Source organism: Branchiostoma floridae, chromosome 5 (assembly GCF_000003815.2).
Source record: "Branchiostoma floridae strain S238N-H82 chromosome 5, Bfl_VNyyK, whole genome shotgun sequence".
Lineage (NCBI taxonomy): Eukaryota > Metazoa > Chordata > Leptocardii > Amphioxiformes > Branchiostomatidae > Branchiostoma > Branchiostoma floridae.
In genome coordinates, this window is record NC_049983.1 from 11,828,053 (window position 1) to 11,853,330 (window position 25,278).

Genomic DNA, 25,278 nt, shown 5'->3' on the forward strand with positions numbered 1-25,278 from the left:
GGAGTCCTTCGGCAGCCAAGATGAAGAACAGGCGGAACATGAGATATTTTCGGAGGAAAGTCGCTCCTATCCGAAAGAGAAGAGTCCACTGCATAGACGGTTTCTTGCCTCGTAAAAATGGACACCTTGAGGAGGTGGAAGCGATGTTAAGAGACAACCTTGACGACTTGTCCTTCATCATCGACTGCCTGGACCCATGTGGCCGTTCTGCTGTAGAACTGGCGACGATCCGGGGTAACCAGGAGATGGTGGAGACATTACTGAGACATGGAGCGGACTTGGGAGACTCGCTACTGTACGCTGTGGACTTGGAGAAGGAAGACATCGTGACAGCCTTGCTGACTCATACCTGGCCAGTAAATGACACTAAGAAGGTGACTGTATTATTTTTACATTTACTTAGGATTCACCGCAAAACAAGGCTCATGGAGCCACTCAAGCGTTTTGGGTTACAATACTGTTTTGTGAAGAAAGATGTCTGTTTACCCTTGACTTAAACAGTTTCAGATTGTACCCCAAGGGGAAGCAAGTCCGTGGAAGCTTATTCCATAACGATGTAGTTCTAGGAAAGAAGCTCTCAGCTTGGAACTTCCTACGATTAGGAGGATTTGTGGAGGGGAAAGGATGCTTTGCTTCTGCAGTGGATTTAACGGATATTATATATACTACTTATCTTAACAGAAAACCTTATAGATGCGAACGATGAGATTAATACACATCGAGTGATCATTTAAATTCCTTATTGGATGTTGTAAAGTATCATATGGACGGGTTAGAGGTGGACACTACTAGACGGCGTTCGCGCTGCGCTCTCACTGCGAGCTAAAACGGATGTGTGAAACCTTCGATTTCATACTGGGTATATCATATTGTGTGGCGTAACTGGAAGAGCGTTGGACTCCGAACCTTCGATACTCGGCATGCCCTCATGTTGTGCCATTGGGAAACACCACTAGCTTTCCTGAAGGTGGAGTGACGCCCACCGGGCCTCGAACTAGGCTTATCAGTCAAACGTGTGCCAAAAAACATAAATGTATTTGGTGTGCCAATTTGCCACTAAGAATCGTGTTTTTTTATATCACACAAACAGTAAAAGTGTGACTGAACAGACAAAATGACACACAAAGCGTAAAAATATTCTTTTCTTTCAATACAAGTCGCTGAGCGATCCGTCAAAGTGTGGCAAAAGGGCCGTTCTAGTGGAAAGGGGGTATTACTAATTATGTGGATGGTTTGCTGTAGTGGTTCGGATCTGTCTACCTGCTATATGGCCTTAAGCTTGTGTTTAAGAACTGACATTCCCTTACTGACTAAATACGGGGGTTGGGGAAAGGGTTCCTCTATCGACTGTTCTTTTGGGATGACATGTACGTATCAAGCATAAACAATGTTGTGTTGGGACCAGCGACATTTTCCAGCTGTTTTCTCCCGGCCTCACCTAACTTGTACAAAAGGTGCTCGGGTCCTGTCTAGAAATGTTAAGTCCCAAACGAACCTGATAACCACAGCTACTAACAAACCATAGAATATTTTTCTGTCCATTACGAACATTGTTTCGCTGCATTACTTTATATTCAAATATTGGTGACGTGATTTATTCAAATCCAAGTTGATCTGCTGCAGTGGGTATTATCATTGTGACTCCTAGTGTTTTGGTGATAAGCTTATTATAGGCTGCCATGCACTCACCCGCCAAATCACTAGCCATAAGCCAATTTGGAAATCGGTCTAATTTACTTGTACAAATATATACGCTTGCAGGGCACACCCAGAGAATCGCTGTATCCTCCACATATCACACCTGTCCTCCTAGCGGCGCATCGCAACAACTACAGCATCCTAAAACTCCTCCTGGATCAGCAGTTCCCTCTCCCCAGCATTGGTGACGTCAGCGGTTCGACTGACCACAGAGCCAAGCTTGACTACTACCGCGCCGTCACCAGCCCTTCTTACATCCTCCTCACCAGCCAAGACCCCTTCGAAACCGCCTTCAAGATCAAGGAGGAACTGAACAACATCGTCTCTTGTCTTGAGACTGGAAGAAGGGAACTTCAAAAAATCTCTGTCCGTCTTGAGGAGTTCATTGCGGAGCTTATAAATTTCGCCAGGTGTCCCGAAGAAGTGGAGACCGTCTTGAATGGTGGGGACAATATGGAGGACATCGCAGGATTGCGCATGCGTCAACTTCAGAAAGCTATTGAAGTAGGATATAAGAAGGTAAGTGCAACATGATTTGATTATAATTTCCAATGCCTATCCAAGCATAACCTGATTTACGTTGGTACTTCCCCTAGTTCGTGGCGGATGACAAGTGTCAGGAGTTGCTGAATCTGCAGTTCTACCGGCGCCATACCTGGATGTTGCACAGCTCCAAATGGAAGAAGAATCTTGCCATTTTGGTATGATGGAGTTTTAATAAATACAAATGGTACCTTGCACATATTTACACCATATTCTTTGATGTAGTAAACCTCGTCAGACTCTTTAACTTGTTCGTTGTTGAGATGCGACTATGGCAATTGCTAAATCTCCAGCAATTTAGGCGTTCTGTTATGATGGATTTGAAATTATTGGTTTAACGCTGTATCTTTTTTGCTATTAATATCTTAAAGCATTCTAAGTCTTCATGCCATTGAGATGCTACACTGGTTGATTTTTTAACTGACCTTGCACCATGTTTTGTACTACCGCAGATGTTGGAAATCTTAACTCCGGTTTTGGCAGTCGTGTACCTAGTCATCCCAGAGACTGGTCTGGGACAGAGTATCGCCTCGCCCGTTGCTAAGTACAGCATGAAGGTCTGGTCGTGGGGCGTGTTCGTGGGCTTTATGAGATCAATTAGCGGTGCTGAGAGACTTTTGATTGGAACCTACTGGTGCTGGGTGCTCGGTAAGAAATCAGGTGTAACGAAGTATAAAATGTTGATGGCAGTTATCATGTCAACTTGATTTAATACGTATGTATCAATGGAACATGTTCAGTGTGTTCAACTCCAAACACACACTGTTTTCTAGTGCGCAATTTTTTTCTAGACGGTACTTTCGTCTTCAGGAGAATTAGTTTGCTGATAATTCTGGTGCTTTTCTAACAGGTATAACCTGGGAGAAGATGAAGGAGGTTTGGACTGCATCAGTGGACGCCTGGAACAAGTGGGACCTGCTGCTGCTCCTGTGTCACATGACAGCTACAGGCTGCTTTGTAGGCGGCATCTTTGCCATCACAAGGGTACGTAATGCTACATAGCTTTCAAAATTAATATTTCGTCTGTAATATACAAAATAAAAGTTGATGAAATTATTCTGAAAATCATTTGATCAGATCAAGGTCCTTGATCAGATGTTGGCCACTATCGTGGCGGATGTCACACAACAGGACATGCAGCAATACTCCATTTACCCTTAGGCCCTCCTCTTGTATTTCCCGATAAGGACCGCAGTCTTGCACTCAGTTCAGACGAGATGCACCCACACTTCATCGGTGTGTACCTGCTGGCGATAGCGGTCATCCTCAGCTTCGCCCGGTACATGAGCATGTTGATGTTCTCCGAGACTATCGGTCCGCTCCTGCTATCCATGTACAAGATGGTTGGGGACATCTTCAAGTTCCTCATCGTGTTTCTCATCATCATCGTCGGGTTTGGCACCGCTTTACAACGCCTGTATAGTTCACCCAGACCGGATTCAGGTGTGTTAAATCTATTTTGTCTCTCATAATGCATTTAACAGTATGTAAACATCATCGGAACATATTGATGATCTTTGTGCCAAAATCCAATGGCAGCAAGGAAAAGCAGGAAATATTGCAGATTTTAAAAAAATGGAGATATGGATAAAAAAGTAGGGTTCTGGGACAAAGGAACACGTCACTCAGTCGATACACCTTCAAATGTATCTGTCATGATCTAATTACAGTTTTTTTGGACTTTCAGAGTGCCTCTTGAAGTATTATCAAGCTGTCCAAGACCAAGCACAAGCCAACAACACCAACCTCAATTTTACCGCCTATGACTTCTGTGATTATGGGCAATTTGCACAGTATGTCTGATTTTCTTGATGATACATTGCATTTTCCTTTGTAGTGCTAGTATTGTTGGTTATGCCAATCATAATGCTTATAGCGCGTGCCACCCTTTTCTGCACAATGCAATTGACAGCTCATTAACGAGAAGGAAATATTAGAAGTACAATACAATGAAAAAAATAGAAATCATTAATTTTCCCATTCAGACTGCATCACTCCATATGGTACCTGTTTGGTACGCTGTACGGAAAGTTTGACTTTACCGACCTGGACGTGACGGCACCAAATGCGGTCCAGTTTCCTGTAGTGTCCATCTGGCTGAGCAGAATCCTGTTTATCACCTACATCACAATCTCCATTATCATCATGCTGAACATGCTCATCGCCATGTTGAGTGACTCCTTCTCTAGTGTCTCGGTAAGTGGGAAATCATGACTTATCAATAATCATAAATGGTGTCTGCATGCATACATAGTTATGAAGGAGGCACGCAAAACATGAGAATCTATTCTGTATAATATCAACCATGTTTGGAAACTACACTATCATGTCAACGCAGGTCCATATTGATGGTACATCGTAGCACCCAAATGAACTGACAAAAGTAGATGAAGAGCAAATTTTGAAATGATAATAAAAAATGTTTATGCTAAATTAGACATTTCATTGTTTTCATCATTCTGCAGTCCGACGCTGAGGTGGAGTGGCGCTTCGCCCGTTCCCGTGAGATGTTGAAATACATCCCCAAAGGCCGCACGCTGCCGCCTCCCTTCAACCTCATCCCCAGTCCCAAGTCGGGCTGGTACTTCCTGAAATGGCTTGTCTTGATTTACCGCGGCCAAAACCTTCAAGAGGTTAGCAGAAATAGGTTCCTACCTTTTCGTTATCAGAACATCACAACCTTTCCCAGAAAGCCCATCGCATCGTCAATTTAAAATACTTGACTGACTTGGAAGTTTAACAATATAGTGGAGAATAACTCAGAGGTAGTTCGTTTGTTTCCCTCGCTATCAACTACAGCTCATCCATGGTTTGTCTTTATCTATCATTGTGTCATTTAACAGTTTCAAAACTAAACAATTGCATTTTATCGTGTCTTTTACACGGTTAAAAGAATATCTTTTCTTTTTTTTCTGTTTCCATCAGAAGAACGAGATGGAATTAAAGCAGGCTGTCGAAAAGTACAAGGTAATGGAGATATTCATACTTCATCCTCTTAGATTCTGTTGACTTCAGGTCTGATCATGTTGGAATGAAATATTCCAACACAGAGGGCAAATAATGGTGCCCAAAATACAGGAAGCTTTGCAAGTGTTCGTCTGATTTGGAATCATGTAATTCCAAATGATCGGTGCAATGGCAGAGTGGGTAGTGTGTTTGCCTTGCATTCGATAGGTCGTGAGTTCGATCCCCGGACGGGTCATCCCACAGACTTTAAAAAAATGGTACATGCAGCTGTCTCTGTTTAGCACTCAGCACTAATGAGGAAGGGCATGGGAGTTAAACGCACATCACTACCAGCTGACTAGCACCCTGCTGCAGTGGCTGACACAAATGTGAGGCCCAGGGGCTACAGAAATGAAGATGGGCGCCACCCCTGTGCATTTGTTGCTGATGCAGGGGCAACTTTAACATTAGTTCCAAATATGGTATGATAGTAAAAGTAAACCGGAAGACATGCCCTTAGAGCTATCAGCAATTGCTTATCATGGTTTTTGCCTAAAGCTAATTTTCAGCTTCAGCTTCTTTGTCATCTTTACCATCAGATTTCCTCTCCACCAAACAGGTGACCGTCAAACGGCTGAAGGCACGATACCTGCTGGCGTACCGTCTTCATCGGGATCAGGCTGAAGGGTGAATTCAACAGTCAGCAGCGACTATGACACTGCGTTTATGCTAATGTCAGATACCTGCACTTGATGTTTTGAATGTGAGACAGGAAGATCTAGTTAAGCATGCATGGGAATCAGCAACTATTACAAGTAAGGTTTAGGGGAAGTGGTACGTGCTAATCTGTGGATTGTTTTGTCATCCGCGCTCCAAATATAAACTTCTGTTGTCAGACACGTCAGTGTAAAGGATTTACCTGGCAGAGCTAGCCTCCCTAGCAGGCTCTCTGGGCCTTTTCGTTTTTGGAGGGTGCGCATAAAACACTTTTTCTTTTTGTACTGGGTCGAAAGTATTGACACGCCAGCGGCACAAGCGACTCACACAAAAAGAAATGACCAGCAAAAGCGCCCCCTAAATACGAAAAAAAAAGCCAAGAGAGCCTGCTATGGAGACTATGACAGGGTCAAGTTACTAAATGGTCTAGTGCATTACTGTCATGTCCGGAGATGTCAATCAAATCAGTTTTCCTGTTTGTCTGTTTGCTTGTTAGACATAACCAAGTAACGACAGAGATAACGTAACGTTGCCCTTAAGAATTTTTCACGTCAATTAAAAACAAATGCTGTTCAACCGTATGCCATATATTTCATTAATTTCACGCGACACTTTTGTTAAAAGAGAACTTTTCACTCCAGTACTCATGAGAGAAACACAATAAATAACACACCATAGTTGACGTGTTAGTAGGCATCAAATATTCATTCAAAGCTTGGATATAAGCAGACTTGTGACATAACGAATACAGACGAATGAGCGATTACGGCTCATGGCCACCGGCGGATGATAATCACCGGATACTTGTTGCCCTCAGTTCATTTCTCACATGCATACATGTATATAGATAGTGTATGAAAGAGCACGTTGAGCTTTAAGGGCATTTGAGGTATAATTATAGAGACGTAATGTCGACTGGGGTGGACATAATCGTTTACAATTACGCCGCCGGAATCATTGTCTTAATAATGGATAATTGTTCTAATGACGGGAAAAACTCATACCAGGAATTCTAACGACGAACACACCCATCATCAAAGCGACGCCTTGCACCACAACAGCAAATAGCTAAAGTTTGTCCTCTAGACGAGATGGAATCCTACGCCAGCCAAGATGAAGAACAGGCGGAACATGACATATTTTCAGAGGAAAGTCGTTCCCTTCCGAAAGAGAAGAGTCCACTGCAGAGGCATTTCCTTTGCCTCGTTAAAGATGGTGTCCTTGAGGAGGTGGAAGCGATGTTAAGAGACAACCTTGATGACTTGTCCTTCACCATCAACTGCCTGGACCCATGTGGCCGTTCTGCTGTAGAACTGGCGACGATCCGGGGTAACCAGGAGATGGTGGAGACATTACTGAGACATGGAGCGGACTTGGGAGACTCGCTACTGTACGCTGTGGACTTGGAGAAGGAAGACATCGTCAAAATTTTGCTGAGTCATAAGTGGCCAACAAACAGCACTGAGAAGGTGACTTTATTTTTTACTATATAACAGTATTACTATATAAATGCTATAGAGATTATGAGATTAATGCACATTGATCGATCATTCAGATTCCTCATGGTAAGAACTGGTTTGTGGTAAACACTAATAACTGATTATACTGGTGGATTGTTGTATAGTGTCATGGTTCTGGCGCGTAAGGGAAAGACGATCGAATTTTTGGTCTAGCAGAAAAAAAAAGATGTTTTTGCGTGCCTTTTCATCGGAAGACCGAGGTACTGTAATTCTTGAACTGTAAGTCACCATTCAACCGCTAAAATTTTGTCAACGCAAAAATGTCATCACTTTTCTGCCCCCTCCCTCTTGACCAGAAACTACGATAAGTTCATACTCAGAGTGCTTTACTGTACTGTAATCACACTTTTCTTGACTACAACACGCACACAGCATGCTAGTGATTTACGCATTTACAAAGACGGCGCTGTTGTTCTTTAAGAAGGAAAACATTTATTTCACAAACGAAAATTGTGTCGTATGTTTTACAAATGCATCACGTTTGGTATTACGTACCTACAGCTCACAGACAAGGACGTGGTTAGCATTTGAACCTTTCTTATTTACACAACACAAGGGCAGTTGCTGTACTTATCTTATAAGGCATGTTTCTACGTACTGTAAAATTTTTAAACCATGGTCAACGGTGTGCAATCAAAAGACCGTGTATTGTGTCGGAAATAAATTCATGAGACTTACTCGGCCTCCCCAAATGTGTAAATCACATGAATTACCGTCCAAGATTTTATCGAAGTTTCTTATGATGGATACACATGTTATGCACAGTCAAGAGAGTGTTATAATTCGAGGACACAATTCGTACCTCTGAGACTACAAAAATTGCTGAAAATTGGTTAAACGGACCCTTCTCATGGCGTTCCTGATTCAACACTGGCACATGCGTGCAGCAAGGCAGTTGATGGCAAACAAACTGTTGGCGTGGTGGGATTCATTGCGGACAGGCTAAGGTATTCACACCTGTCAAACTTTCGATGACTTGTTTTGTGGTGAATCCTTCACTTAATTGGTTGGAATCCGGCCTAAATATTCCCAAGCTTCATTTGGTATGAATACCACTGAGAATGATGCGTGTTCATGAATATTAAGAAGAACAAGTAGGGGTATTTTGAAAGCCCTTCCTCATTGACTGTATCCGAGTTGACCAATCACGCCATCACCTAAACTTAATGTCGCGCGCCTATTGGCTGCCCCGTAATAATTCAAATAGCGATTACGCACACCTGACACGCTGAGAGGGTCAACGTTCTCTAGGTCATTTTACCATATATGGTGAAATGCTGGAACGCGGTGGACGTTGAAATAGTCATAGAACTCCGGCAAAATCCCAATAAATCTTTTCGATGTGATTTTGGGCCAAGTATGACAAAGGGGTCCTTTTAGAAAATATCTCATGCACTAGCATACCAAATTTAGGGTCTTTGGGACTTAATACTAGGACACGAGAGAAAAGGGTATTGGCCTACTTTACCCTTTTGCAAAATTTCAGATCATTCGGCCAAGGAACGACCGAGATTGCCCTTTAGAGTTTTTTCCCCGTCTAGAAATTAGCTTGCGAAAGGGTATGTCACTCCGTAAGGGGCGGTATAACCCCGTCGTGTGTAAGCACGTCGACCGACGATGATGATGATGACGAGATAGAAGAAAGAAGGAAAAAGCAGGAACATTACGAAAACAATATTTCACGCCATACCATACCTACGGTCGGATATTGGTGACATGATCATTGTGACTCCTAGCGGCTTGGTGATGAACATACCACAGGTTTTCATTTACTGAAAGAAAGGGACGGAATGCCTTAATCCGTCATATCAAGAATGTTAACGTTTTGACGTTAGAAATTCCTCCAATGATTGTAAAAGCCTCCAATTATTGAAAAAAGACTTATCCCATACTACAACTGTATTAGTTAGATAAGCCTTAAGTTAAGCTATAGAACTGTAGTTATGTAGATATCATACTTTGTACCTTACACAATTGTTGTGTAATAAAGTTATCATTATCAAACCAGTAGACATAGGTCAATTTGGAAACAAATATGCAATCGGTTTAATCAATCTGTACAAATTATGCGCTTGCAGGGCACACCCAAAGAGTCGCTCTTTTCCTCTCACGTCACACCAGTCCTCCTAGCGGCGCATCGCAACAACTACAGCATCCTAAAACTCCTCCTGGATCACCAGTGCCCTCTACCCCGCATTGGTGACGTCAGAGGTTCGACCAACCACAGAGTCATGCTTGACTACTACCGCGCCGTCACCAGCCCTTCTTTCATTCTCCTCACCAGCCAAGATCCCTTCGAAACCGCCTTCAAGCTCAAGGAGGAACTGAACAACATCGTCTCTTGTCTGGAGACTGGAAAAAGAAAATTTCAAGAACTCTCTGTCCGTCTTGAGGAGTTTATTGCAGAGCTTATTGATTTCGCCAGGTGTCCTGAGGAGGTCATGACCGTCTTGAACGGTGGGGACAACATGGAAGACATCGCAGGATTGCGCATGCGTCAACTTCGAAAGGCTATTGCTGTAGGATATAAGAAGGTACGTTCAATACGATTGCATGATGTGATTATAATTTCTAATATCTAACTAAGCATGGCCTTACTTACGTCTGTACTCCTTCCCCTAGTTCGTGGCGAACGACAAGTGCCAGGAGTTGCTGAATCTGCAGTTCTACCGGTACCATCCCTGGATCTTGCATAGTTCTAAGTTGAAGAAGAGTCTTGCCGTTTTGGTATGGTGCCTTTTTAATGACTTCAAATGGTACCTCGTTACACAAGGTATTCTTTGATGGTGTAATGAGTAGATCTCATCAGATCCTTTACCCCGTTCGTTGTTGAGACGCTAAGGCAATTATCAAACCTAAACTCCCACGCTTAAGGCCTTTGGGTATATGTGTATATGTGTGATGACTGATGGATTTCACACTAATGTTCGTGGTATCAATTTCCAAATCATTATGCTGTTGAGATGCTACCAGTTGTTTTTTTCCACTGACCTTGCACCACTTTCTGTACCACCACAGCTGTTGGAAATCTTAACCCCTGTTCTGGCAGTCCTGTATTTGGTCGTCCCAAAGACTCGTCTGGGGCAGAGCATCGCCTCACCCGTTGTTAAGTACAGCATGAAGGCCTGGTCCTGGTTCATATTCTTGCAATCCATGACATTAATAGGCGCTCTTGATCACCCGGTGCTCGTTTCGGTTTCGTTGGTAATCTACTGTTTCTGGGTGCTCGGTAAGAAATCAGGTGTAACGAAGTATAAAATCTTGATTTTAGTTACGATATTAAATTTTATACAACATTTCATACAACATGATTTTAATGGAAATAATGTTTGAAATTTGTTCAACTGCCTTTCTTTCTCCACAGTGTTGGTAACATTGCTACTTTTACCAAGAAAACACTGTTGTCTAATACGTAATTGTTTTTCGGACGTACCTTTAATAACGATTATTTTCCTGACATTTCTGGTACATTTTCTTACAGCTATGGTGTGGGAGAAGATAGAGGAGATTTGGACCGCTTCAGTGGACGCCTGGAACAAATGGGACCTGCTGCAGCTCCTGTGTCACGTGGCAGGTATGGGCTGCCTTGTAGGCGGCCTTGTAGTCCTCATACTGGTACGTAATGCTACATAGCTTTGAATATTTCTATTTCTGCTTCTGCAAAACGAAATCTGATGTGGTGATTCTAGAAATCATTTGATTAGATAGTACAAAGCTAAACTTTTTTCCAACACAAAGGTACACACGGGTCAAATTGTCAACGACCACTGTCGCCTTCTTCAGGATCAATACTGATGACCAATCACTTCAGAACGTATACTTGCGAGAGTTGCGGACACATGATCTTATTAACACGTGATCATCCGGATACGTGTCGTCAGTAATTAGTCAAACGTGCCAGGAAGTTTATAACGCCCACCGTCTCTGTTCATGTGATGGCTGAAGTGCCCTGATGTATACGGTATACCTCTTACAAAGTAGTCCGGAAGATCAAGTGTTTTTTTTTTATAAATCAGTCTTTTTATTGTTTATAAACAACATAATTATACAGAAAGAAAAATCATGGCAAGCATACAGAAAATAAAGGCACATGTGTAACAACAAAACTGAAACTCAAAATCCAAGAACAAAAGAGTATGATCATAAAATGCCGTGAGTACCCCTATCATTGTACAGGAAAATAATGGAAATTAACTAGATAGAACAATATATAATTTACCCCATTTCCCAATGTGTTTCTGGATCTTATTTTGTCTTTGAGCAATAATGAATTCTAATTTTTGAAAATAGGAAACAAATGAAATGAAACCAGATAAATCAACATGTTTTTTCCGGTACCTAAATATATAACATTTACCTAAGAGTATAATAAGATTTGACAAAACTGGGCATCGGTCGCTTAGATCACCAAGGACAGTATTGAAAGCATTCATATGTAAATTTGTATTTGTCAAGTTAAAATACCAATCCTCCACTTCAGCCCAGAAATTAGCTACAATTCTACAATTCCAAAATAAGTGTATAATTGTTTCCTCCTCTCCCTGACACAGACTACATAGAGGGGAGTCTATCAGGCCCCAGGTGTATAGTGTTTTATTTACTGTTAAGACTTTAAAAAGCGTCTTAAACTGAAACATCCTTGTATATGTATCAATTGAGAGCTTGTAAGGTAAGCTGTAAACTTGTCTCCATGGGATAGGAATGTTAAAAAGTTCCTCCCAAGACAGCTGTATTCTATACGACGGTTCACAAACCTTGTCATCGTTAATAAAGAAAAGGTACAAATGTTTATTGATGTGTTTTTTTCTAAGCCAAGTTGTGTCTCTACAAATGGGCATACAAACCTGTAAGATATAAGATGCTTTCTTTAATAACGATTTCCAGTGAGCTGGTATAGCAGAGATTAACTGATTGTATTGTAATTTTGTACACACATCCCCAAATTTAAGAATGAAATTTTCATAAGAAAGAAATTCATTTTCAAAATCTAATACATCATTAAGAAATCGAACTCCCCCCGTATCAAAAGCTGTGGAAAAGAATGGTTTTTGACCAATACATATATTCGAGTTCAAACAAAGAAGCTGTTGTTTGATCTCGTCCACACCCTCTGGGGGTCGGACTTGGAAGCGCAGCCAAGATTGTATGACCTGTCTAAAAAAAGAAGTTACCGGGGGATTCTTACCCATAAACTTATCAAAATCACGGACAGAATGTTGTGCAAAGGGGAACAAGGAAGTACGAAACAATGAACAAGACATGAATAGAATCTTGGAACAGAACCATTCTCTGTTTAACTGTAGCTTAGGAATCCAAGAGGCTTTTAAGGTGAGATCGACAGACCGCAAGTTTCTTAGCTTAAGTCCCCCCTGTTCATACGCACTGTAAATAGTCTTTCCACTAACTCGCTCCGGCCCACCTCCCCATAGAAATCGAAATATTTTCTTTTCATATTTAACAAAAAAATCAGGCGGTGGGGACGGAAGCGAGCTAAGTAAGTATATAAATTGTGATACAATAAGTGTGTTTATTAAAGTAACTTTACCCATAAGTGTTAAAGTCTTTGTCTTCCAAGGAAATAAAAGTTTATCGATCTTAGTGAATTTCCTATCAAAATTTATACTAATTATATCAGAAAGTTGTACAGGAATATGAATTCCCAAAAGGTCGATGGGGCCGTCTGTCCAATGAATTGGCAAAGGACAAGGGAGATAAAAATGTGTACCCTTTAGAGAACCTATACGTTTTATTTTATATTTATCGAAATTTGGAATTAAACCAGATAATAAAGAGAAATCTTCTAAGTCTTTAACTAATGAGTAGAGGGAACCAAGTTTCGGGGCCAAAGGGAAATTAGAATCATCGGCATATTGAGAAATTTTGGACTCCATACCATACGTAGTTAAGCCTTCTATTTCAATATTATTTCTTATCTTAATAGATAAAAGTTCTACTCCTAAAATAAACAAATAAGGCGAAAGAGGACAGCCTTGGCGAACTCCACGGGACAGGATGAAGGGGTGGGAAATATGTCCATAATTGATTACCTTACTATTAATGTCTTTATATAAAACTTTTATCCAATTAATCAATCCCGCACCAAAGCCAAAGTATTCGAGTGTTTTAAAAATGAAATCAAGTCTAATTGTGTCAAATGCTTTTTCAAAATCTGCAACAAAAATTAAACCAGGTAAGTCATTACGTTCATAATATTCTATAATTTCTAAAATCCGACGTATATTGTCACTAATGCACCTCCCTTGTAAGAAACCAGTCTGATCATGTGATATTAGATTTGGAATTATTTGTTTCATACGAAGGGCTATACATTTAGAAAGAATACGCGAATCACAGTTCAACAATGTTAAGGGGCGCCAGTTTTTAATCTGAGACGGGTCTTTATCCTGTCCCGTGGAGTCTTGCTTAAGTAAAAGAGTAATTAGACCGGATTTTGGGTGTCGGTTAAATGCCCCATCCGATAAGAAAAGTTAAAGGAGTCAAGCATGGGTTTCTTAAGATACTTAAAGAAAACTCTATAAAAATAAACAGGTAGGCAGTCTAATCCCGGTGCTTTTCCAGATGAAAATGAATGTATAGATTCTTTGAGTTCTTTTTCGGTTATTTCCCCTTCACATCTGTCTCGTTGATCGACAGATAAGGAGACATGGGGTGGGTCGGGAAAAAAAGATTTAAAAGTATCGCTCTCTAAAGACATCGGAGATTCTTTTAAAGAATAAAGGTCGGAAAAAAAACTTAACTTGTTCGATTAAGATATCTTGAGGGTCGGTTTTAACCGAACCCTCGGCCGTAACAAGTTTACTCATATTTTTCCGCACGTTTCCTCTATTTATCAAGTTCAAAAAGAGTTTTGTGCATTTTCCCCCTGTTCCAGTGTTAATAAGATCATGTGTCCGTAAGTCTCGCGAGTTTACGTTCTACTCATCACTCATCAGTATTGATCCTGAAGAAGGCGACAGTGGTCGTTGAAAATTTGGTCCGCATGTACTTTTGTGTTGGAAGAAAGTTTCGCTTAGTACTATATGATAATTACCAACACAGATAAGCTTCCATGATCCTTTGTTTAGATGTTGGTATCGTGGCGGGTGTCACACTCCATTTACCCCTCCTCTTGTTTTTCCGAATAAGGACCACGGCCTCGAGTTCCATCTCAGTGGCGACGAGTTGAACCCGGTCTTCTTCGGTGTGTACCTGCTGGCGATAGCGGTCATCGTCAGCTTCGCCCGGTACATGAGCATGTTGATGTTCTCCGAGACTATCGGTCCGCTCCTGCTGTCCATGTACAAGATGGTTGGGGACATCTTTAAGTTCATGATCGTGTTTGTCATCATCATCATAGGCTTTGGCACTGCTTTTCTGTTCCTGTATAGTGCACCGAGAGTGTTTTCAGGTATGTTAAAGCTATTTTGAACTATCTCTCGATATGCATTTAACAGTGTGCAAACGTCATTGGAACATAGTGATGTGCTATGTAAATGTGACTAAACACAAACATTAAGGATATATATATATATATATATATATATATATATATATATATATATATATATCCGAAAATTGTTCTCAACTCGAATTATTAGTTTATTTCCCGTATGTCTCATGATATCATTTTGTATGTCTCTTTTAACCCTTTAATCTGTAAGTCTATATAATATTGTATTTTTTATTGAATCTTTGGAAAAAAGGACAAATCAGAAGTCATCGAGTTAAACCATCAGATTGTCCAATCCGGCTACGCATGGCTTCTAGACCACGTACACAATATATCCGAGGATTGTCATTGATTGATGACATTGCCATTGAATAATTGAGTAAGTAGAGAAAGGCTTCCATACTTTTGTGAAACAGCTTTTCATGAACAAATAAATGTGACAAACCCCTCTGCTACCATGGGTTTTCTCTTTCAGATTGCCACGTGGAGTATTACCAAGCTGTCAGCCAAGCTAATAACACCAACGTCAATTTTACCTTTGAAGACTTCTGCCACGACTATGGCGACTTCACACAGTATGTGATGTTGTTTTAGTGAAAGATTTAGCTGCATGATACACAAAACTTGAAGGACTAATTTGAAGTGTCTCTAGAACACCATCTCACGTCTTCAATCGTATGCCCTAAAATTCGTTCCACATTTCGACATACTGTGACTAACCATTCATCAGTCGTATTTCATTACCTTCGCCGAGAAGGTTATATTTTCGGTTAAGGCCTCATGTTGTGTCCCTACATGTAGGTCAACAGCATATAACTCGAGAAGCTGTGTATGGATTTTAATGATATTTGGTATTTGAGTAGCGGTTGCGGAAAGGAAGATCGTGTTCGAAAATGGTTGGCGTAGCCTTTTGCCGTCAGGGCGGTAGCGGGCCGAATGTGTGCGTCCGATTTCTTGTGAACAGCATAACTCGAGAATCCTTGCATGGATCCTGATAATATTTGGTCGTTGGGTAGGGGTCAGGACAACGAAGGGCACGTTCGATAATAGGTCCCCTAGCGGCTCCCTAAGGTATTGCAGCAAAACTTTTAATTTTGACATCTCGTGTTCTGGATATGCTCTGGTCATGATTTTGGCCCTTGGGGCAAAGAGTAAGCGCTGTGAGTTTGGACCCCCTAGCGGCTTTTTGAACTGCAGGCACCAATTTCCTTTCAAACTTTGGACGAGAATAACTCGAGAACGTGTTGACGGATCATCATGATTTTTGGTATGTAGATAGAATGAGTAATGACGTACATAATTGTAATATTAATTATGCAAATCAACAGCTAATTTGCAAAATTAATGAGGAAAGTTCATAAATCCATGCCAATAGCATATAACTCGAGAAGCTGTGTATGGATTTTCATGATATTTGGTATTTGAATAGAGGTTGCGGAAAGGACGGTCGAGTTCGAAAATGGTTGGCGTAGCATTTTCTTCAAGACTGTAGCGGGCCGAGTGTGTGCGTCCGTTTGTTTGTGGAATGCATAACTCAAGAAGCCTTGAATGGATTCTGATAATATTTGATATGTTGGTATGGGTCAGGAAAGCGAAGGTCAAGCTCGATAATGGGCCCCCTAGCGGCCCCCTAAGGTACTGCAGCAAAACATCAACTTTTGACATCTCGTGTTCTGAACATGCTGTGGTCGTGATTTTTGAGAAGTAGATAGCCTAAGTGATGACTAATTTAGTGTAATACTAATTATGCAAATCAACAGTTAATTTGCAAAATTAATGAGGAAAGTTCATAAATCCACTGAATTCCATGATAGAACTTTCAAACTTGTCACATATGTAGCTGAGAAAGAGAATGCCCAACCCATATTAATTATGCAAATGACGACCTCATTTACATGATTAATGAGAAAACATGAACATGATGATTTTGGCATGTAGATAGCCTAAGTGAAGACTTACATAGTGGATGGTTATTATGCAAATTAACAGCAAATTTACAAATCCACTGCATTCCATAATAGGACTTGTCACACATGTAACTGAGAAAAAGAAGTTTATGTTTTTGATAGCGTTTGTGGGGAACACATGTCCATGCAGTCGTTTGCTATTGGGGTAGGTACTCTTAAGTAATACATGAATAAGACCTCAAAGTCTTGAATAAAGGCATGATTATTTGGCGAAGGGATGTGTTCGTGGAACTCTAGTTCTGGAATACGTTTTTTTTGTACAATGGATGTTCTGAAACAAACACGCAACACGCAAACATGGCGTCCGTTTCACGTGGCTGCAAGTGCGTCTTTTTATATCTACACTGTCAGCATGTTTTCAAGAAAAGAACTATCGTAAAAATATGATGAAACAAAAGTGTACAATCCCTTCGTCCTAGATGGGACAAATCAATGTTATACTTGTTCATGACGCTGTACGGAAAGTTTGAGTTCACTGACTTGGATGGGACGGCACCAAACGAAGTCCAGTTTCCTGTATTGTTCATCTGGCTGAGCAGAATCCTGTTTATCATCTACATCACAACCTCCATCATCATCCTGCTGAACATGCTCATCGCCATGTTGAGTAACTCCTTCTCTAGTGTCTCGGTAAGTGGAGAATCATGACTAAATATTAATCATTGTCTGGATGTAGTTATGAAGCAGGCACGCGAAACATGAGAAACTGAACTGTAACGTTATATATAATATCAACCATGTTTGAAAACTACTCTGTCATGTCAACGCAGTTCTTCGTCCTTATTGATGGTACATATATGTGCACACTGTCGTCGTATCAAACAATTGAATTGACAAAAAGTAAAAGAAGAAAACATTTTGAAATAATAATAAAAAATGTTTATGCTAAATTAGACATTTCATTGTTTTCATCATTCTGCAGTCTAACGTCGAGGTGGAGTGGCGCTTCGCCCGTTCCCGTGAGATGTTGAAATACATCCCCAAAGGCCGCACGCTGCCGCCTCCCTTCAACCTCATCCCCAGTCCCAAGTCGGGCTGGTACTTCCTGAAATGGCTCGTTCTGATTTGCCGCGGCCAAAAGCTTCAAAAGGTTAGCAGAAATAGGTTCCTACATTTGCGTTACCAGCACATTAAAAATTTTTCAAGAAACTCTATCGCATCGTCACTTCAAAACATTTGACTGACTTGGAATCGATAAGTTAAACAATATGGTGGAGAATACCTCAGAGGTACATCGTTCTGTTTCCCTCGCTAAATTAACTAAAGCTCATCCCTGGTTTGGATTTATGTATAGATGTGAATGAAAGAAAACAGTCAAAACTGAACCATTGCAGTTTTTCATCTCCTTTACACATTTAGAATAATTCGATATCTTTTCTTCCCTTTTCTGTTTCCGACAGAAGAACGAGAAGGAGTTCAAGCATGCTGTCACAAAGTATAAGGTAATTGAAATATTCATGCTTTATCATCTAAGCTTCTGTTGACTTCACGTTAGAACAAATGTTTGATCTCAGAGCCAGAGGGCACAATGTTGCCCCTCAAAAATATAAGACAGCACACTTTTAAGTGTTCTCCTAATTTTGAATCCAAACATGTGATTCCAAACATGATAAGCTAGTAAGGCCATGTTTATTTGATTATCCAGATGGCAACCTTTACGTAAACCCGAAAACTGATGCGAGCACGAGCGTGCACGTGGGAATAAAAAGAAGTTTGCCCACTCAAAAAGTGAACCATGACATAACACAGAATATGGCATGCCAAACAATTTTTTTTAAAATTTCTATTCATTCTTCTTTGACCTTGGATTTGACCGTGACATTCTATGACGTTGGTGCACGACATTTTGCAGTTGATGTGCACGAATGGTTTCTTGGGAAAAGGCCGAAAATTGATGCGCGCACGGATATCATCCATATTATACCAAATTAGTGTGACCTAAAGTATTCCGAAATACATTGAGAAGAAACAGCTGTCAGCAATTGCTTTCATGGTGTATTTTGCGTAAGGCTAGATTTATCATTCAGTGTCTTATATTATGTCGTCTTTATCATCAAAGTGTCTTTCTCCTGTTCCACCAAACAGGTGACCGTCAAACGGCTGAAGGCACGATACCTGCTGGCGTACCGTCTTCATCGGGATCAGGCTGAAGGGTGACGCTTTAACAGTCAGCAGCGACTATGACACGGCGTTTATGATAAGGATACAACATGTACCTACACTTGATGTTTTGAATGTAGACCAAAATATTACTGAAATTAATGATGACAGGTTTAGAGGAGGTTTAGGGGAAGTGGGCACATACTTACCTGTTGTGGATTATTTCGTCTCCCGCGCTCAATTACAAATTCTGTCAGACACGTAAGTGTAAATGATTTACCTGGCAGGATTAGCCTCCATAGCAGGCTCTCTGGGCCCTTTTGCGCAAAATACACATTTACTGGCTGTGTCTTTTTGTACTGGGTCAATAGTGTTGACGAGTCGGCGGCACAAGCCGACAAAAGGAAATGGCCAGCAAAAGTGTATCATGCGCCTCCAAATACGGAAAAATTCCAAAGAGCCTGTTATGGAGGCTATGGCAGGGCCATGTTACTAAAATGGTCCAGTGTATTACTGTCATGTCCGGAGATGCCAATCAAATCAGTTTTCCTTGCTTGCTTGTTTGTTTGTTTGCGCACTTCTTATACATATCCACGCCACGACAGAGATAACGTTAGGCTTAAAAATGTTTCACATCAAATAAAAACAAATGCTGTTCAACCGTGTGTCATTTGTTCACTCATTTTAGGTGTCATCCCTTTTGTTAACAGAAAACACCTGCTGTGCACTCGAGTACTCATGAGAGAAACACAATAGATAACACACCATAGTTGACGTGTTAGTAGGCATCAAATATTCATTCAAAGCTTGGGTATAAGGAGACCCGTACGCGTGTCATGGGGAATACAGACAAATGACCGGCTTACGGCTTACGGCTCATGGCGACCGGCGGATGATAATTACCTGGTTGTTGTCCTCATCAGTTCATTTCTCACATGCCTATATATTAGTAGTGGTGTATGAAAGAGCACGTTGAGCTTTAAGGGCATTTAAGATATAATTAGAGATACATAACGTCGACTGGAGTGGAAGTAATTGTTTACAATTACGCCACCTGAACCATTGTCCTAATAATGGATAATTTTCATAATGACGGGACACACCCATGCCAATCAGCCAAACACACACCAGAGCCATCATCCAAACGACGCCTCACACGACAGCAGCAAACAGCTAAAGTTTGTCCTCTAGTCGAGATGGAATCCTACGCCAGCCAAGATGAAGAACAGGCGGACCATGACATATTTTCAGAGGAAAGTCGTTCCTTTCCGAAAAAGAAGAGTCCACTGCATAGACGGTTCCTTTGCCTCGTTAAAGATGGTGTCCTTGAGGAGGTGGAAGCGATGTTAAGAGACAACCTTGATGACTTGTCCTTCACCATCGACTGCCTGGACCCGTGTGGCCGTTCTGCTGTAGAACTGGCGACGATCCGGGGTAACCAGGAGATGGTGGAGACATTACTGAGACATGGAGCGGACTTGGGAGACTCGCTACTGTACGCTGTGGACTTGGAGAAGGAAGACATCGTCACCACTTTGCTGACTCATACCTGGCTAGAAGGTAGTCAAAACGGCACTAAGAAGGTGACTGAAATTTAACTACTTGTCTTCACAGCATATCATATAAATGAGAACAATGAGATTTATGTACCATGAGCGATCATTAAAACTTCCTCATTCAATATTGTAACGCATGGTGAGAACAGGCTAGGGGTGAGCAATACGTATGTGGATGCTTTGCCGTGTAGTGCTATGATTCTGTCTCCTTGTTAATGTTATGGCATTCCTGTGTTGAACTGAAATCAGGCAGTCCCATACTAACTACATACGAGGATCAGGAAAGAGTTCCTCTATCGACAGTTCTTTTGGGATGGCATATACTCACACATAAACAATGTTGTATTAGAACCAGTGACATTTTTCAGGTCGAAATGTTTTCGAATGCCCTCAATGCACTTGGACAAAAGACGGTCTCGTTCTGTCCCAATGAATGTTTAATAAGTCCTAACGATAAATACAGGGTCTGGTGTTGGGGTGGGTCATTTATCCAAACCATCCTAGCCTGACAATCACAGCTACTGCCAAACAATAGGATATTTCTGTATCCCTTAAGAATACTGTAAATGCAGAAATGTTCGCGGTGGGTTAATGTTCGCGGTTTTCGCGGCGGCCGCTTCACCGCGAATTTAAAACCACCGCGAATATTTTTCCATAACAGTAAGAGACTACAGTGCATGGTGCTACCGCGAAATTAAAACCACCGCGAAAAGTCCATTTTCCCGCTACCGCGAAATTAAATCCCCGCGAACTTAACTGCATTTACAGTATTGTTTTGCCGCCTGATTATTTACTCTATAGTAGACTATTGGTGACATTATCACTGTGACTCGCTGTAGGCTGCCATACACTCACAAAATGGTCTGGATCTGAGTACCTTAATCCGTCATCTGAGTCCACTAGCCATAGGTTAGTTTGGAAGCATCTAATCAGTACCGGTATATTTACATGTACAAATTAAACGCTTGCAGGGAACACCCAAAGAATCGCTGTATTCTCCACACGTCACACCGGTCCTCCTAGCGGCGCATCGCAACAACTACAGCATCCTAAAACTCCTCCTGGATCACCAGTTCCCTCTCCCCAGCATTGGTGACGTCAGCGGTTCGACCGACCACAGAGCCAAGCTTGACTTCTACCGCGCCGTCACCAGCCCTTCTTACATCCTCCTCACCAGCCAAGATCCCTTCGAAACCGCTTTCAACGCTAAGGAGGAACTGAACAACACCGTCTCTTGTCTCGAGACTGGAAAAAGAGAATTCCAAGAACTCTCTGCCCGTCTTGAGGAGTTCATTGCAGAGCTTATTGATTTCGCCAGGTGTCCTGATGAGGTCATGGTCGTTTTGAACGATGGCGACAACATGGAGGACATCGCAGGATTGCGCATGCGTCAACTTCAGAGAGCCATTGAAGTAGGATATAAGAAGGTGTGTCCAATATTACTGTATGGTCTGATTGTATTTTCCAATTCATATGTGAGCATGACCCGCGCGCGATTTACATTTGTATTCCTTCCACTAGTTCGTGGCGAATGGCAAGTGCCAGGAGTTGCTGAATCTGCAGTTCTACCGGTACCATCCCTGGATCTTGCACAGTAGTTCCGTGTTGAAGAAGAGTCTTGCCGTTTTGGTATGATGGCTTTTTCATGACTTTAATTGATACCTCATTGGTCTTTGCACGGTATTCTTTAAATTGTTTTTACTTATTTTAGCAAGTTTTGTCAGATTCCTCACCTTGTTCCTTGCTGAGATGCTACGGCAATTACTAAACCCAATCTCCAACAATTTTGGGCAGTTAGTTATACTGGATTTGGTCTCACACAAATTTTCAGGCTTTATCTGTCGATCAATGTCTTACAGTGCACATTCCAAACCATCATGCTGTTGAGATGCTACTGGTTGATTTTTTTCCACTGACCTTGCAGCATTTCTGTCCTACCGCAGCTGTTGGAAATCTTAACTCCTGTTCTGGCAGTCCTGTATTTGGTCGTCCCAAAGACTCGTCTGGGGCAGAGCATCGCCTCACCTGTTGTTAAGTACAGCATGAAGGCCTGGTCCTGGTTCATATTCTTGCAATTCATGATATTACTTAGCGGTGACACCGGATCCTTTGATGCTTTGATGGGAACCTACTGGTGCTGGGTGCTCGGTAAGAGACCAGGTGTAACGAAGTGCAAATTGTTGATGTTGATTATCATATCAGATTTGATATGCATATATCAATGGAAATCATGTGATTTGAAATGTGTTCAATTCCCTCTCTTTCTTCACATCGTCGTTAAGCTCCTTTTTATAACACTGTTTTCTAGTGCGTAATTATTCTTCCGGACGTAATATTTGTCTTCATAAGAAGTATTGTCCTGATGTTTTCGACACATTTTCTGATAGGTATGGTGTGGGAGAAGATGAAGGAGATTTGGACAGCTTCAGTGGACGCCTGGAACAAGTGGGACCTGCTGCTGCTTCTGTGTCACGTGACAGCTACAGGCTGCTTTGTAGGCGGCATCTTTGCCATCACAAGGGTACGTAATGCTACATGGATTTTGGATCTATATTTTTGCTTCTGCAGAGCAAAGCTGATGAGATGATTCTGAAAATCATTTGATCAGATGTTGGTATCGCGTGTCGGATTTCACACAACAGACCATGCAGCAATACTCCATATACCCCTCCTCTTGTTTTTCCGGATAAGGACCCCAGCCTTGCCCTCAGTGCAGACGAGTTGAACCCGTTCTTCATCGGTGTGTACCTGTTGGCGATAGCGGTCATCCTCAGCTTCGCCCGGTACATGAGCATGTTGATGTTCTCCGAGACTATTGGCCCGCTCCTGCTGTCCATGTACAAGATGGTTGGGGACATCTTCAAGTTCCTCATCGTGTTTCTCATCATCATCGTCGGTTTTGCCACTGCTTTACAACGCCTGTATAGTTCACCCAGACCGGATTCAGGTGTGTTAAATCTATTTTGTCTCTCATTATGCATTTAACAGTGTGCAAACGTCATCGGAACATACTGATGATCTTTGCGCCAAAATCCAATGACAGCAAGGGAAATCAGAAAATATTGCAGATTTCCAAATTAGATGTAGGAATACATCACTCAATTGATACACCTACAATTACATCTGTCATTATCTAATTACAGTTTTTGTACTTTCAGAATGCCTCTTGAAGTATTTTCAAGCTACACAAGAAGCCAACAACACCAACTTCAATTTTACCGCCTATGACTTCTGTGATTATGGGCAATTTGCACAGTATGTCTGATTACTTGACGATACATTGCATTTTACTTTGTAGTACTAGCATTATATCGTTGGTTATGACAATCATATTGCTTAACGCGCGTCACCTTTTTCTGTATATCAAACTAACAGCTCGATAGCGATAAGAAAATATTAGAAAAACAAGATGTAACAAATAGAAATAATTTCTCTTTCAGACTGCATCACTCCATATGGTACCTGTTTGGGACACTGTACGGAAAGTTTGACTTCACCGACCTGGACGTGGCGGCACCAAACGCGGTCCAGTTTCCTGTAGTATCCATCTGGCTGAGCAGAATCCTGTTCATCACCTACATCACAATCTCCATTATCATCATGCTGAACATGCTCATCGCCATGTTGAGTGACTCCTTCTCTAGTGTCTCGGTAAGTGAGGAATCATTGTATGTAAAAGTTGTTATGTAGTTATGGAGCAGGCACGCAAAAAATGAAACTGAACTGTATAATATTAACCATGTTTGGAAACTACACTATGAAGTATCATGTCAACGCAGTTCTTCGTACATATTAATGGTACATTATGTGTGCACACTGTCGTCGTATCACACAATTGAACTGACAAAGGTAGACGAAGAACAAATATTGAAACAATAAAAAATATAAATAAAAAATGTGAGACATTTCCTTGTTTTCATTATTCTTCAGTCCGACGCTGAGGTGGAGTGGCGCTTCGCCCGTTCCCGTGAGATGTTGAAATACATCCCCAAAGGCCGCACGCTGCCGCCTCCCTTCAACCTCATCCCCAGTCCCAAGTCGGGCTGGTACTTCCTGAAATGGCTCGTTCTGATTTGCCGCGGCCAAAAAACTCAAAAGGTAACCAATATAAATTTGATGCTGCATTTTAAATGATTTTCACACAAACGCACACACACACACACACACACACACACACACACACACACACACACACACACACACACACACACACACACACTAAGACCCCACCACCACCACCACCAAACACACCCAGCTGCATAATATATGTGTTCATTCATAATATTGTTCCTCGTAGGAAAACGAAATCGCCTTGAAGCTGGCAAAGGAGAAGTATAAGGTGATTACTTCTATATTTCTTCAAGTTGTATTCCTGATCAATTCCCAACTATTATTATTTCTTGTGTTTGTTTAATCTAATCAGTTTCAACCAGTAGCTGCCACTAACGCATGGCTTCTTAGCTTTGATGATACAGCAGTTTGTCATATCACCGACGATACAATCTTTTGTAAATACAGATGACCATCAAAATGCTCAGCACACGATACCTGCTGGCGTACAGTCTTCGTCGGGATCAAACTGTGAAGAATTGAGCATCTGCCCTGGATCATTTGCAGGTCCTGGTATTCTTATAAAGACGTTTGTTTCTTATGAAATGTAGGAATATTAAAAGGCATATATTTTAGCAATGTGCATGCTTGTATGTCATGTGAATATTATCATTTCATGTTCACAATCGCTAGGACCTAAGTAGACAAAAAATAAATGGTAACGAGAGCAG

At 41.4% G+C, this 25,278-nt stretch overlaps 4 protein-coding genes across 5 annotated transcripts; all 4 read left to right on the forward strand.

Moving 5' to 3' along the window:
- The first annotated feature begins 20 nt into the window (after positions 1–20).
- LOC118416178 (short transient receptor potential channel 4-like) lies at positions 21–4,044 on the forward strand. Its single transcript, XM_035821257.1, has 7 exons — positions 21–374; positions 1,762–2,217; positions 2,295–2,399; positions 2,694–2,889; positions 3,092–3,225; positions 3,429–3,684; positions 3,929–4,044. Exons 1-7 carry the CDS (start codon positions 21–23, stop codon positions 4,042–4,044), a joined length of 1,617 nt encoding a protein of 538 aa, XP_035677150.1.
- Positions 4,045–6,770: 2,726 nt separating this feature from the next.
- Positions 6,771–10,208, forward strand: LOC118416179 (short transient receptor potential channel 4-like). The gene is made up of 3 exons (XM_035821258.1): positions 6,771–7,373; positions 9,503–9,958; positions 10,047–10,208. The coding sequence occupies exons 1-3, from the start codon at positions 6,996–6,998 to the stop codon at positions 10,206–10,208; spliced, it is 996 nt and encodes a 331-aa protein (XP_035677151.1). The 5' UTR covers positions 6,771–6,995.
- A 69-nt stretch (positions 10,209–10,277) lies between these two features.
- On the forward strand, positions 10,278–19,085 carry LOC118415179 (short transient receptor potential channel 3-like). Of its 2 annotated transcripts, XM_035819559.1 has the most exons (8): positions 10,278–10,653; positions 10,906–11,039; positions 14,571–14,832; positions 15,350–15,449; positions 17,261–17,471; positions 17,764–17,931; positions 18,242–18,283; positions 18,927–19,085. In XM_035819559.1, exons 1-8 carry the CDS (start codon positions 10,311–10,313, stop codon positions 18,996–18,998), a joined length of 1,332 nt encoding a protein of 443 aa, XP_035675452.1. In that variant the 5' UTR covers positions 10,278–10,310; the 3' UTR covers positions 18,999–19,085. The 2 variants fall into 2 exon arrangements, with proteins under 2 accessions (XP_035675452.1, XP_035675453.1); XM_035819560.1 differs by having other exon boundaries at positions 10,278–11,039.
- A 1,052-nt stretch (positions 19,086–20,137) lies between these two features.
- LOC118416180 (short transient receptor potential channel 4-like) lies at positions 20,138–25,165 on the forward strand. The gene is made up of 10 exons (XM_035821259.1): positions 20,138–20,524; positions 21,469–21,924; positions 22,441–22,645; positions 22,885–23,018; positions 23,189–23,444; positions 23,656–23,752; positions 23,938–24,148; positions 24,428–24,595; positions 24,795–24,836; positions 25,016–25,165. Exons 1-10 carry the CDS (start codon positions 20,138–20,140, stop codon positions 25,088–25,090), a joined length of 2,031 nt encoding a protein of 676 aa, XP_035677152.1. The 3' UTR covers positions 25,091–25,165.
- Positions 25,166–25,278: the final 113 nt, after the last annotated feature.